Raw genomic sequence first — 15,800 nt, 5'->3', positions numbered from 1 at the left:
TTCTTGGCTTCCAAATGGCATCTCCCATTTAAAGCTAGAAAATCATGACAAACCACTGGAAGACACTAGACAAAGTGAATGAGTCTACAATTCTAACAATCTTCACCTGCATCTATGACGCCAAACAGAAGTGCTCATTGGTTTGAAACTCAAACAAGCCCACTCTTCATAAACCAATTTGTAAAATTGGTAAACATCCATAAATAAATGGCAAAGGAATTCATCTTTCTCACCTACCGGTTGAATGAATTCAACTTGACTGAAGGGATACATGAGCAAGCAGACAAAGCCAACAAGAGGAAATACAAGGAGTGAAGGAGCATACAGAACTTAGAGTCATGCAAGAAAAGCCACACACTACCTCAGAGTAGAAAGGCTCTCTCCTGGCTTTCAGCAGGCCACTTGGTCGCAAGTGTCAAGATCCTGAAAAAGGGTGCAACTTGCCACTCACATTCCTGCTGCTCACAGCCTATGGCATGGTTGTGAGGCATCTAACTAGCTGCCCTCCTCCACCATGCTAAGAAATTTCATGGCATTGTATCCCTGAAACATCAAACCCCGGCAACAATAATCTTATCTGGAAGTTTCTCGTCCCACTATAAGGAGAGGGGTGGACATAGTCACATAGGCTAAGAGCACCGGTTTGAATCCCACTTGCTCCAGTTCTGATCCAGAACTCCCTACTAATGTACCCTGGGAGGGAGCAGATGATAAATGTTTAGTCTCTGCCACCTGCATGAGAGACACTGAGGAAGTTCCACAGCTCTGGCTTTAGGAGCTCCATCCAAGTATACACGACTCCATGGCGGAGTAAGAACTTGTACAAACAATTCCTTTCAAAATAGCAGGAACAAAAACCTTACATACCTTAGAATAAACCTAGCCAAAGACATGACAGAATGGTATGATGAAAATGACAAAACTAGAAATAGAAGAAGATATTCAAAGACAGAGAAGTTTACCCATGATCCTGGGCAGATCTTATTAACATCATCAAAATATCCATATTAACAAAAGGCATACACATTTTCAAGGCAATCCCAACCCAAACTCCCAAGAACATTCCCAGAAACAGCAAAGTTGATATAAAAAAATCATTTGGAAACACAAGAGACCACAAATGGCCACAGCTATTTTGAAAAATAAAAATAAAACTGGAATAATCACAATTCCAGATTTCAAGACATACTATAGAGCAATAGTAATAAAAAATAGTCTGGTACTGATATAAAACCAAAGAAAATGATAAACAGAACAGAGTAGAAGCCCCAGAGATGAGTCCACACATGTACAGCCAATCTCTTTGATCAGAGAACTGAAAGTAATCCAGAGTAAAAGGTTAGTGTCTTCAACAAATGCTTTTGGGACAATTGGATATCTACTTGTTGAAATAAGAAACAAGATCCCCCACCCACCTCACCTTATACAAAAAGCAGTTCTAAACAGATCAAGGACCTAAATCTGCACCCAGAAACCATCAAAGTGAAGGAGGAAAATGTAAGATATAGGAATTGCTGAAGATTTCTTAGAAAAGTCACCAACAGCAAAGGTAGTCAAGGACAGAATAAACAAATAGGACTACACCAAACTAAGAAGCTTCTGTACAGCAAAGGAAACCACCAACAAAATAAAGACAACTAGCAGAATGGGAGAAAATCTTTGCACACTTCACAACTGATGAGGAATAGCATCCAGAATTTACCAAGAACTTCAGAAACTCAACAAAAAAAGAATCCTGTTTAAAAATGGATGAAGGAGGGTCTGGCAATAGCTTGATTGGTTAATCCTGCACCTTGTACATGCCAGGCTGCCATATGGATGCCATTTCATGTCCAGCTGTTCTATTTCCCATCCAGCTCCCTACTTAGATCCTGGGAAAGCAGTGCAGGATGACCCAAAGTCTTGGGATGCTGCACCCATGTGGCAGACTCGGAAGAAGCTCCTGGCTTCAGATCAGCTCAATTCCAGACACTGTGGTCATTTGAGGAGTGAACCACTGGATACAAAAATCTTTCTCTCTCTCCTTCTCTTTCTGAATCTACATTTCCAATAAAAATAAATAAATCTTAAAAGGGATAAAAGAAATGAACAGGCCTTTTTCAAAAGAAGAAATCCAAACGGCTAAAAGATAGCTGGGAAGCCTCAGCATTTTTCACTATTAGGGAAACACAAATAAAAACCACATTGAGGTTCCACCTAATTTCAGTGAGCACGGTCTACATTCAGAACTCTACCAACAACACCTGCTGGTATGGATGTGGGGAGAAAGGTACCCTCCTTCGCTGTTGGTGGGAGTGTAGGCTAATAAAACCACTATGGAAGTCAGTACAGACAGTGCTAAAAGAACTGAAAATTGATTCACCTTAAGACCCAGCTATTTCACTCCTAGGAATATACCCAAATGAAGTGAAAAATGCAAATGAGACAGCAGCCTACAACCTTACATTTATAGACATTTACAGCAGCACAATGTACAGTCGGTTGTTAAGGCCCAGATGCCCATCAAAATGGGAATGGATAAAGAAACTGATAGGCCCAACTCTTGACTATCATGCTCAGTGAAACAAGCCAATCCCAAAAGGACAAATATTATATGTTCTGCCTGAATTAAGGCAAAATACAAAACAAATACATATAGATGAATATGTATATACTTATATTTCCATAGATGAACTGTATAATGGAGACTAGCACACTGGAAAGCGAAGATACATTGCAGGATGCATCTGTACTCCCAAATAAGAGGAGGACTTCCAGTGAGACAATTAAATGTCCCCTGACAGTGCAATCCTAGACTTTCTACCTTTGTCTATACCTACAGTGCCATGACGCACTTAAACAGCAGAATGCTAGACTGCTAACTGTTACTAAAGAACTACACTAATGTAATAATATGGAGGAACATTGTGAGAGGGGGAACTGGAGCGGGGAGGAATCCCTTTGCTTAAAAAACCACATCATGGGAAATAATAAAAGATTTTAAAAATACTATAAAAAAGAGATGATGAAAAAATATATAATGAGGAAACATACATAGTGCACCCTGATTCGCACATTGCACAATGTATACATGTGTTGAAACATTGCATTATGCAACATAAATATGTGCAACTTTTATGAGTCCATTTTAAAAATTAATAAAATAGAAAAGACAAGCTATACCCTGAAAGAAAATATTCATAAAACAGATACTTCATAAATATAAAAAATGTAAATATTTCTTAAATGCAAGAGCAATACCAGCAAGAAAATTGCGATAACAGCTAAGTTATAGAAGATACTAACAAGGTGTTGATAGGGGACAAGGGGTGAGGGTTGTAGGAGAATTCTTTGTATTACTCCCTCACAATTTTTGTTTGACAAATTTAAATCTATTCTGAAATAAACTGTTAAAATTCTTAAAAGATTTATTTATTTTTCTTTGAAAGGCAGAGTTACACACAGAGAAGGAGAGACGGAGAGAGAAGAGACAGAGGGAGATCTTCCATTTGCTGATTCACTCCCCAGATAGCCACAGTTCTGGAGCCCAGCTCGTCTGAAATCAGAAGGCAACAGTGTCATTCTGGTTGTCCATGTGGGTCCAGGGGCCCAAGGTCTTGCACCGTTTCCATTGCTTTTCCCAGTCATTAGTAGGGAGCTGAATCAGAAGTGGAGTAGCCAAGACTCCAATCAGTACCCATAGGAGAAGCTGGCCCAGCAGGAAGACCTACTACCATGCAGGGTGCTGGCCTGAGTAACAGTAAGGATGGAATGGGAGCCTGGGCTCTAGGGGAAGCGGGCTGTCTCAGTGAGTGCCCAGTTACTCTTTTCACAGGAATCCCCGGGGAGGTCCTCCCTTTCTCCCAGGCCCCGACTTTTTGCTGTATCACTATGTGCAACCATTCCGTTCATTAGAGAGGGACATTATTTGGTGTGAGACTTTGTTGAGTTTGATATCATATTTTTTTTTGGCTGAATTAATTCCCAAAATGTCAAGGGTCCACACTTTCTAGAGTGGCCCCACTCATCCATTTCTGCTTTGCTGCTTGTATTTTTGCTGTCATAACCATGACATCATTACCATTAAGATTCCTCTTGATGCTTTTTCTAGGAGGCTTTTAGTCCCAGTCCTACACCTAATGCTTCAATCTGTTTGAGTGGATTTTTGTGAATGGTGTAAAACAGTCCAATTTTCCTCATTTGTATATGGATCTCCAGTCCTCTCGGCACCATATTTGAAAGCATCCTCCCTCTCTCGCAGAGCCTACCAGGACTGATCTCAGTCCAGAGACTCTGGCATTTGCCCTTTGACAAGTGTGTATTAAGTCAATGAAATTTGTGAACATTTGTGACGGCAGCCATAGGAAACTGATAACCCTTGTGCATAGTCAAAGAGCACCTACAACACCAAGCTGATTGGGAGGAGAAAGTTAAGGGCAGCTGTAACTGCATCAACCCCATTTAGTGTATTGGGATCTGGGCTGGGTTCTTGGTTTGCTTCAAGGTTCATCCTCATATCAATCATAGAAGTGTGACATCATCACTGTTTCCATGGTTGCCATCATGGCTACGGATGCCATCATCATCGCTGCGATCATCAGCAGCAGCATTGTCTTTGCTGTGATCAACATCTTCAAGGTTATTTTCATTTGAAAGAGGGGGAAATCAATTGATGAAACATGTTAAGTGTGTGCTCCAGATCACCCAGTGGGTAAGCAGCAGTATTCTTAAACATGTGTCTGAAAGACACACGCATGATTTTTCAAAGGCATCTTGCACTACACAAACTGGCACTGTCTCTAAGAAGTACATTTGCATGGAGTTGTGCAGTTCTCCTTTAAGCAGGGTTTAGCAGGTTTGCCTTGAATGATCTTCGTGTTCTGAAAGCAGAGTGTCTGGGTCACCTGTTTCCACAGAGACGCAATGTGTACAGCATTGGCAGCCCAGCCGCTTCTGAGCATAGGCTTATGCCACAGACCGTTTCTGTGGCATCTACCTGGTATGCATGAGGCAGTCACATGGCAAAATGCCACGAACAGACTCCCCAAGCTCTTGTCATCTTGCCCGAAACTTATTTCTGCATCATCAACTCCTGGCAATATCTCTGCTATAGCTGAATTGCCATTTGTCACAATCATGTCCTCTTACCCTACTCCAGGTCTGTCAAATGGATCTGTCACCTGGAACAAATCAAGCCTTTAGAAGGTTCCAGAAAACATTCTCATTTTCTGCACTTTTTCCCTACACTGACATAATACAAAAGATTGACCTGCTAGCACTGTTGAATTAGGCTCCCCCAAAGATGTAATGAAGAAGTATTCATACTAGCAAGGAAGAAAGATCCAATTTGTATAAAATTACTATTGCAGATGGACACAAAATGTTGCTTCAAAACAATAAAAACATCTTCAAGACACAAAGGCAGTCTGCAGAAAGCCTTCAAAACTCTGGGCATCCACACAAACTCATCCTTCAATTCAATCTTTCCAGAAACTTCTTCAAGCACCTTCACATACCATGTTTCTATCAGACCCAATGGGCTCTGGATTTCCCACTAGGTCTTGACCGAAAGAACTGACTGCATCATCCCCCAAGATTTAACTTTGAAGCCAAAAATGCCTATCACCTAGTCTATTGTTCAATAGATCTAAAGCAAACCCAACAAAAATAAAAGTAACCATGGCCTCTCACTCTTGCAAGAATCCTAAAGCGCCAAGATGACCAGTAGAGTGGTGGAATAGAGACAGATAAAGAAATGGAGACCTGGAGTGTGTGTGCTAGGAAATCACTGCTTAAGAGATAAAAACTAATAAAAATTACAAGGTTACTGTCACTTATTCATCAAACAACACAACAAAAAGGTGAAATATAAGACACAAACTGTTATCTAAATTTACTAGAACAATATATCCACAAAATGTTAGTATGAAGACTACAAGGGGAAATGCCTACTGGGGAAAAAAAAACACATGATCCCAAAGGGAAATAGTTCGGGACTCCATGAGGCATTTCACAGTACAGGAAGCACAAGATGTGCTCACACACACACACACACACACACACACAATGAAGTTCCATCTCATTAGTTAAATGGACAATGCAGATTACAGCTGCAAGGTGGGTGTAAATTTCACATACTGAATTAGTGAAAGGTAGGAACAAAATATAAGACTGACAATCCAAATTCCCACTGGCCGGGATGTGGAACAGGGAACTGCAGGTGTACTTCTGTTGCATGTGGGCTGTGACTTAGAGGCCCGAGGGCTGGTACCCAGGAAGGAGAACAGGTCCCAGAAGCTTCATCTGGAGGCGCTTCTTTCCCTTGTGTTCTCTCCTTTCTCCAAACCAGCTCCTGCTGTGGCCTCACTCGCCATGCTGGGCTCTCTCCTGGGTGGCTTAGGGAAATGCCACCTTCCCCGGTGGACAGCACATCAAGAGATGGAGACGATCTTATCTGTCCCTCCTTAGGTTCAGTGAATGAAGGAGCTTGTGGACCATGTGTATTCCCTACCAGAGCACCCGATTCAGTCCCAGCTATTCCCTGCTTCCAAACAATTCCCTGACAATGTGCACTGTGAGAAGTGTCATGCGGTAGCTCAAGAACTTGACTTTGCTACCCATGTGAAAGACTTAAAGTTCTGAGTTCATGGTTTTGACCTGGCCCAACCTCTAGCTTCTACGGGCACTTGGGGGAGTGAACCACAGATAAACACTTCTCTCTTATTCTCTCTCCTCTTTCATGTAAATGATTAAATCTCTTAAAAATATTTTTTTATTTATTTCCTTAAGAACATAAACCATTGGCAACGCTGACATCTGACAAACTCAACAAAAGATTTGAAGTAACAATGTAAGCAGTTTTAAAACGCTGCTATACATTGAGATAAGAACACAGACGAAAGGAAGCCCCTGAATGGATAAGGCTCTAGCAAGGAGGAAGAAGTGGAAGGAGGAGGTTAGTCAGGGAATCTTCCAGAAGTGACAAGGATGTGTCCTGATGGGGCTGCACTCTGAGCCAGGTGTCCTCAGCCAGTGGCATCACAGTACGAGCAGCATCTCCTGCTCTAACATAAACTATGACATCACTAAGAGATACCCTGGCATGTGCTCCCTGGCATGTGCTCCCTGGCATGCCCCTGCAGTCCGTTGGCAGCCAGAACTTCCCTATGGTACACAGTGCACCGTGTTATACCCCATGAATATCTGCTAGAGGGATGAACGCAGTAGTAGATGCCAAACAATAGGATAAAATATGATCCCACATCAACACCTGGCTGAGTAACCTACACCTGGAATGGTACAATTGGTCCTTCAGCTTTACTGGGAGTGGACGGCAGACCCCAGCGGGCGACAAGCCTTCACTTCCATCTTTTAAGCACAGGACCCATGGCCTTGGGGCTCCAGCTTGTCTGTGCTGCTCTGTGTGGGCCAGGTCTGGTGAGCCAGTGATTATTTAATGAATGTAGGTTTCCTCAAAACAACTAGGGGTTGAGCCAGGCTACAGCCAGGAATCGAAACACCTGAGTCTTTCACTAGGGTGGTAGGGCTAAGTTCTTGAGCCACTGCCTGCTGCCTACCATGGTACACATTAGCAGGGAACTAGAACAGAAGTATCTAAAAAGATTCATTAAATTCAGTGTATCGGAAGGCATCCTGTGGTCTACCAGTTCTGGAAAAGAATCTCAACCCATGGAACTTCTGTTCGTATGTGAGTAGTTAGTCCAGTGTAACCATTCTGGGAACACCAAATTCCAGGGAGCTTCAAAAATCCATAGATAATACATATCACTACAAATGTTCAAAATGCTTTGCACAACATAAATTTACCTTTTAATTCCACTCTTCAAGAACACCTTGAAGCACCCTCTTAAGAATACAGAAATAATGATAGAACACAAAAAGTTAGGTGTCATAGTTAAGGAAGTCAGAATATAAATGAAGGGCATGTGTAGATGTTCTACTTAAAATGAAACAATATGTTTATACAAAAGACAAACAGATCAAATGGACCCAATCTTAGACCCATGATGCACAGCATTTAAAATTACTTGCCCTGGTCAAGAAAGAGACTAATCCATTTCCAGACTAATTGGATTATTAGGTGCACATTACTATGCAAGTTGCCTGAGGTAGAACTTGCAAGTAATGGCAGTAATCGCTTTTAAACAACCTTAAGATGAGTAGGGTCGTCCTCAATGTCCGATTTAGCTTTCTTCCCTACTGCAGTGTTAGTGCCGTCGATTGATCCCAAATGGAGCACACACCCAACAGGCACACAAAGGACGCTTGGGACAATCAAGATGTGAACAAGCAAAAAGTGAAACGCTGTAGAACGAATGAAGCCAAACACAGTCCAACCTTTGGCTGGTGTGGAACTGACCATAGCACGTGTTACCAAGCACGGTTCAGGGCTCCAAAGCTAGTCTGTTACGACCTTGAACTTGTTCCTTAATCTCTCTACGTTTACAAACTCCATCTGCAATCCAAAGCAGCTGTCCCAAGGTTCTTAGCAGCAAATCTACTAGTGTAATAATAACCAAAGTGGAAAGAAATGGTGGCAGGGCCTTTTGTGTCCTCAGGCTGGCTCCTCCTCCCCAGCTCAGGTGTTGGTAAGGCCAACGTCTCCCCAGTCTGCACCCCACTCTTATCAACACCCACATTGGAGCCACGCTCCAGGCATGTGTTGGCCCTGCTACTCTTTGAGTCCTGATTCTCCCCAGCACCTGCTTCTGTTTGCTCACACACAGGACCCTAGCCTGAACCAGGACCACCACCTCCTCTGGAATCCACTCCCAGGAGCAAAGACTCCCCTAAGACATGGGCAAGACAAGCAACATTTGGGACATAGTAAACCTGCCTGCCTTTGGATTCCCTGGAGGAAGACTGTGAGCCAAAGTGAAAGTCATTTGCCCGGGGGGTCATTTCAGGAATTGTGGGCCAGGAAAGGAGCCAAGTGCAGAAGGGAAGACCAAGAAGAATGGGGGATGTGACCTGGGAAGTCACCACTGTTAGCAATGACAGGCTGCTCTCCTGGGAGGCTAAGCGCAAGTGCAGACCACAGCCCTGCTGGAGAACCCAGCACTCAGAGGCCAGTTAAGGGACCCGGGTTTTTTGTCATTGACATAGAGAAAGATGTGAGGACAGGAAAAAAACAGGATGTGTTGGCAAAGCAGAAGTATGCTTTCTAGGAGTGGGTGCAAATGTGCCCCCCAAGGAGCTGCAAGCCCAGGCACCTGACAGCCCCAGGGAATAAGCATTGTCCCTTGAGTAAGAAATCAGAGGCTCCTGAGCAGCCAGCAGCCACAGGGGCAAATTGGGGGTAGGAGGTTCCTCTGGCTTTCCCAGTTGCATCACCTTCTGATGAATGGGAGGAAGTGAAGAGGGGTTTTCTCCCCATGTTCCTCCAGGGACATTTTGCTAAAAATAAGCCAATTACCTGCCAGACTCCATCCACAAAATAGACATTTGTTTGTTTAATTTCCACTCACACAGCCACCCCTCACATGGCACTGCCTGCACCTCCTCCTGGAGGTGGTAAGGGGCCATAGCCTTGGGCACATCCACCCACTGCACTCGAACATGTCCCAATAACACAGGCCACTCACCCACCGCACCAGCTGACCTGCGCAGTCGGATTGATGACCCCACAAGGTCTTCCCCAGCTCTGCACTCTGGCAGGGGCTCCCTCCTGTCCCCCACCACAGCCCCCCTCCACTCTTCCCCCAACAAGCGCTTGAGCAGGGAGGCAGGCAGCCATGTGCTCCGGTGACAGCTGGCGAGGCAGCCTCTGGGAATAAAACATTTTAGCACTTCATAAATTTCTAACAAGGTTTCAAATTGCCGCCTTTTCCCTCCTCGGCTCCGTCAGCCAGCAAGGGGTGGGGGTGGGAGAAAGACTAATTAGATCTACAGTGGGGAAGTCCGGCCAGTCAGTCTGCGGCTTTATTAAAAATAACGAACCGTTGGGGCCAAATCAGCTGGAATCCTTACCCTTCGCTTCCACTCCCCTCCCTGAAGGAAGATACAAGAGCTAACCTTTCATTTTTGTATGCATTTGGTAAGTACGTGCAGGCAGATCCAAAACCAAAATGCACAGAAGAACTGACCTGTCACCGTCTGATGCCTGATGGCGGGTGACAGGCAATAAAGGGAGATGTTGAGCGACATGGAGCTGCAGTGAGCATCAGCTCTCAGGTTTCGTGTCAGCTATAAACTAGGTCATTTCCAATGCATCCCACATTCCACAAAGAAATGTCTGCTACCAAGACAGACATAGCCCAAACCTTCAAATGACAATTAGTTTATTGAAAAAATAATAATAACAAAACAGCAGCTGCAAAACCTTTTAAAAGGAAGGCTACTCCACTGGGAATGTATACAACCCATGGATAAGGAGCACAGGAAGGGAGCATGCTCACCAGGATGCTAGGCAGCTGCTAGCTGCAGGAAAGCAACCTGTTCTGTACTGGGAGCCGCCCCTAGCTACGCTCCTCCTGGAGCTGCTTTCCCATGCAGTCATTCAGCCCGCAAGAGAGAGACAGAGCTGGGCCTGTGGGTGAGACAGGCTGAGTCCAGGCCCTGAGAGTAAAGCGCACAGCCAACGCGCCAGGAAAGTGCTGGCAGGAGGATTCTGCATGCTTTCTGTGCCTTCATGCCACACCTCTGTCATTTCCAGCCTGGACAGGGTGGCCTTTCAGGTGACAGGTGTAAGGAAGCCCATGTCATTGGAATGGGAGGTAAAATGGGACTGAAATTAGTGCTGCTCAAGACCACCACCCTGGCTGATGCTAGCATCCTCCCCGACAGCTCCCCATGCGGTGTCAGGCGCAAACGCAGGCCACCGGCTCTTAGCTCCAGCCCTGCTCATGCTTGGTCCCCGGCATCACAGCTAATTGACAGCATGAGCTGCGTGGTGCACGCTTGGTGTCCCCTGACAGGGCCAGTGCTGCCAATCATGGCACTTCACACGTGGTCACCATCATTTCTTTCTCTGTGTGTATGGGTGCGTGTGTGAGCGGATGTGTGCATGCCTGTGTGTGCACCTCTGGGTGTGTGATGAGTATACTTATATGTCTGTGAGTGTGTGTACATAGACTTACATGTGTATATGCCTGTGTATGTCTGTTTATGTGAATGTGCCTGTCTGCATACACGTATGTCTGTGTGTCTGTGTATGTGAGATGAGGGCTTGTGTGCTCTGTATCTTGTGTGCATGTGTATCCGTACCATAGAAGTGTGTTCTTGTGTGTGAATTCATGTGTGTGAATGTGTTTCAAGGCCATGCACATGTATGCACATGTGTGTGCATGTGTAGTCTAAGGGACCCATAGCATTTTATTTTTGCTACATACGCAGAAATTTAGTGACAGGGATAAAAAGAAACATAACCGAGGATAAAGAAAGAGAAAGAGAAAGAGGAAAAGTGGAAAATCACTTACAAAACCACTTACAAAATCCTCTGCTGACCGACTCGGGCACACCAGGAGAAAGCAGGTTTTAGGCGCCACCTGGGCTTGAGCAGATCACAGGCTGCGATGACATCACTGAGTCAGTCAAGGTCAGCCCAGACTGCACCCCACAGCTCAGAGCCACCCCCAGTGCCTGTGCTCTGCTGATGTCATTCTGGGAACAGCATCACAACATACATGTTCCCCATGTTTTCATGTGTGTTTCTACCCTAGCTTGTCCACTGCTTCCAGCAGCATCAGCTTGTCCTCCACTGTTGCAGACCACATGCTCTGTGGCTCCCAGCAATCCCTGCAGAGCACAGCCACGGGGCCACGCCTAGGGATGCCAACCTCTGGGATGCAGCCTTGGTTGACTCTCATCCAACACAATCCTGACATCCAAGTGCCAGGCAGGCTTGGGAACACCCGGGGCGGCCTTTCTCGGGCCACTTCAGAGAAGCCTGTGTCCCAGGAAGCTCCAAGCACGTGGGCTGCTCAACATGGCAGGAGGTCAAGGTGGAAGCAGGCCTCCTTCGCAACATGCTGAGGGTGCTGGCAACCAGCGCCAGCAGTGACCAGGACAGAGGCTGCTCCAACAAGGCAAGGAGGTGGAGGCCCTTGGGCTGTGAGGTTGAGGTTCAGCCGATAATGAGGTTGTCGCTAAGACAAAAAGCCAGCTGTGGATGTCAAGGCCTCCTGTGATGCCAGGGCAAGGTGGTAGGGGCTGTCTCCTCAGATGAACCTGCTAAAGCTTACCCTCCCCTGGCCACCACCCAGGCCTTTATCTAACTGACCTCCTCCGGCCATCACCCAGGCCTTTGCCTGCCTCACCTCCTCCGCGCGTCACCAGGCCCTTGCCTGCCTCACCTCCTCCGCCCGTCACCAGGCCCTTGCCTGCCTCACCTCCTCCGCCCGTCACCCAGGCCCTTGCCTGCCTCACCTCCTCCGCCCGTCACCAGGCCCTTGCCTGCCTCACCTCCTCCGCCCGTCACCAGGCCCTTGCCTGCCTCACCTCCTCCGCCCGTCACCCAGGCCATTGCCTGCCTCACCTCCTCCGGCCGTCACCAGGCCCTTGCCTGCCTCACCTCCTCCGGCAGTCACCAGGCCCTCGCTTAGCTCTTTCTCACCCCTGAGACTCTGAGTGGTCATGGCTAGTGCCAAATGCTTACAGCAGGAGCATGTAAAAGGAAGCATGATGCTTCTGTCTTTGTGACAAACTACTTGCTACCCCACCCTGCTCCTTCTCCAATAAAGTACTTTTCCTCAAGATTAGTTTTGTGACCTAGAGGGTTAAGCCACATGTTGCCTGCAGTGCTGGCACCCCATATGGGCACCAGTTCAAGTCTTGGCTGCTCCACTTCCAATCCAGCTCCCTGCTTATGAGCTAAGGAAAGCAATGAAAGATGGCCGAAGTCCTTGGACCTCTGCACCATGTGGGAGACACTGAGGAAGCTCTTGGCTCCTGGCTTTGGATCAGCTCAGCTTGAGCCATCGCAGCCATTTGGGGAGTGAACCAGCAGATGGAAGATATTGATATCTCTCTGTAATACTGTCTTTCAAATAATGTTTTAGAGCACTCTTCCTCTTTTGAATACCTAGAGGCAGGCTTTCTGGAAAAGATATTGGAATACTGTAAACACTGCAGACTACATTCTTGGCAAGGATTGTGGGAGCCCCAACCAGAGATTCGCAGATGGACGGTCTCAGATGGAGACCAGCCCACAGTGTTGTACCCACGAGGGCAAGAGGAGGTGAGTCTGTGAGCTCAGGAACAGTAGGTGAGTGTGGCCTGATATAATCACAGACATCTACAAGAGAATGAAAATGCAAGCCATGCCTTCTGGGCTCCATGCTGGAAAGGTGGAGCTTCCTGCTTCACCAGGGTGCCTGCTCCCTGCTCTCAGCAATAACCACATCCTTCATTGACCAAACCCTGTACCCTCCTCTCAAATAGCCATGATTGTGGGCTTCTGCATTCGCCCTCATCATGCCCAACTGTTGCAGGAACCTTGCTGAGTTGGCTGAGCCAGTCCCGCTCCTCCCCTATGGGAGGTCTGATTGTTATGGCTGCCTGCAGTGGGAATGCCACTAGGTCAGCTTAGCCAGAGTTACCCTAAACCTGGGGCTTCCTGCAGAAATGTGCCATCCACTCACCCAGCTGCCACCCTCACTATGCCTGCTGGATTCAGGGTGCGGAACACACTCTCGGAGCCACTGCAAAACTCTACCCCATCCTGATGGTCTGAACAAACTCACTGTCCAGAGCAAGTTTACTTTTACGCCGTTGCTAGAATCTAGGAACATCTAAGCTACATCCATGATCTTCTGAGAAAGGAGAGTTGTTACATAATTACTCCTCCATTCTGCCCCAGACAAAACAGGAAATGGCCTTTCACATTTCTGAAAAGAAATTATTGCCCTCCAGTTTTCAGTTTCTCTTCATTCTTATTGAACTATCAAAACCAAATGCAGAATCTGTTCCCCGATTAAACTCAACATTCTTGTTAGGATCGCAGAAGCACGAGCCGCTTGCTGAGTCTAAATCTGGTGTTCAACGTTTCAATTCCAATGTCTGGGAAATTCATAAACCGGGACACAGATATTCCAATCCAGTCTGACCTTGGGATGACCTTGGAATGCATCCACCAGAGCTTCTTTATTTGCATTTTCTCCACAAAACCCAGAAGACAAGGCTGTCCCAGTCGCTGGTTTAGGCATACAACTGTTTGCAGGTTCCTGCAGAGCTGGGAGCTGAAGCAAAGGAAACGGAAAGAACCCTGAGCACCTGCCGCTGGGCAGACACTGCTGCGAGTCCACCTCCTCCTCAGCGCGGCCTCCAGGAGGCAGATGCTGTTCCTGTTCCCACTTTCCGGAAGAGAAACTGGGCCACAGAGAGGTTCAGCAAACAGTCCAAACCACATTGCAGGAAAGACAAACAACTTCAAGCCCAGAAATATTCACAACCTTTCCTTCAAAGTGAAGTTTTCTAGGAGCTAGGAAAAACACCAGAGCATGTTGACTGTGCAAGTGAAACGCAGAATCGAAAGAGATACCGACGGGCGTGAGAAGCACAGGGGGTCTTGGGTGGTCTTCTATCCTGGGATCTCATAGCAGATCTGGGGTAGCTGGAGGGGAAAAGAGCCTACAAGGGGACTGTGGTAAACACAAGACCATTTGGTGAAGTTCATCAATGCAGCTCCCAGCCCGGCTGTCACCAGAGAACCCTGGGGTGGTTATAGGGGTACAACAAGTGAAAGGCCTGGGGCAGATAAGGGAGGGCTGGATGCAATGCAACAGCCACCCCAGGGCACTGAGGACCCAAGCAAACAGAGGTATCTTCAGGGCAGGAGCTTCTCTAAGCTCCTTGGGTCAGGCAGGCTCCAGGCTGGGGTTCTGCAAGCCACCGGCTTGCTTCATGTTGAGGCTCTGGTCACAATGAGGTTGAGGGAGTCAGATGGCAGGCAGTGCTGGGGCTTCCAGGAAGACTGTGGTTTGGAAACTTCTTCTGAACTTGGGGCTCCTCCACAAGGTGCACCAGTGTGCACTAGCTGCCAGCACTGTGAACAGGGCAGCCTGCCTTCACCTCGGTGTGAGACAAGGCCCCGCATTGGCCCGCTGCCCTGAGGTAGGCATTGGAATGGCTTGCTCTGCTTCCTCTGTATCTGAGGGGCCATGCACAACCTGCTTTTTATTCTCAGTGACTTCAGATAAAATTCTGGAGCCAATTTGTTTGATTTGTGATGCAACTGCCACTGCCTCAAATCCTGCGCTGGTTTGGAAAGACATTGCAAGCAGGCACACTGGGCACCCAAACTGGAGTCACCAGGTAACTTTTCATGCAGGTTTTGTTTCCAGTGAGGATGCATATGTTGCACACAATGCAGACTGGGGTTTATGATGTGATCTTTATGTGACTTTTTTATGGTTTCAGAAAATGTGGCAGTGTTAATGCGAAATAGGCCATAAAAGCAGAATTATCCCTTTTGCTCCAGATACAGAGAAACTCGCAAGATGGCTGGGGATTGATCTGTCATCATTGATTAAGTTGATAAAACGGCCCAGTGATGCCAACGCAAACCCAATTCCTACTTTCTGTGGACAGGTGTCCTGCTGGCAGGAGATGCGCAGGACAACCCACAGTGATTTGACTTAGTCCCAAGTTCAGGAAGTTGTCCTACACCTGCCTCCATTCATGGTTCTGGCACGGGGCTCTGCTCATCCCGAGACCTACCTTGACTGCCTCGACTGGAGCCCGGCATACCTGTGCAGCTCCTGTCTTAGTGAGCACTCACAGTCGGACACCCTGTTGCTCTCTGGGCCATGTGCCATCCCCTGCTCACCCGCAAGGGATGGAAGGATGATGGACATCTGACA

At 46.8% G+C, this 15,800-nt stretch overlaps 1 protein-coding gene across 1 annotated transcript in view; it reads right to left on the bottom strand.

Moving 5' to 3' along the window:
* Nucleotides 1-12,575, bottom strand: part of DSCAM (DS cell adhesion molecule) — a 526,318-nt gene extending 513,743 nt beyond the window's left edge. Inside the window, exon 1 of the mRNA XM_058661256.1 lies at nucleotides 12,476-12,575. Within this exon, the coding sequence (XP_058517239.1) occupies nucleotides 12,476-12,575 (100 nt within the window). The remainder of the gene's footprint in view (nucleotides 1-12,475) is intronic.
* Nucleotides 12,576-15,800: the final 3,225 nt, after the last annotated feature.

Source organism: Ochotona princeps, chromosome 3, assembly GCF_030435755.1.
Source record: "Ochotona princeps isolate mOchPri1 chromosome 3, mOchPri1.hap1, whole genome shotgun sequence".
NCBI classification, from domain to species: Eukaryota; Metazoa; Chordata; class Mammalia; order Lagomorpha; family Ochotonidae; genus Ochotona; species Ochotona princeps.
Note: the sequence above shows the minus strand (reverse complement) of the source record. Positions and strands in the feature narration are given on the sequence as shown.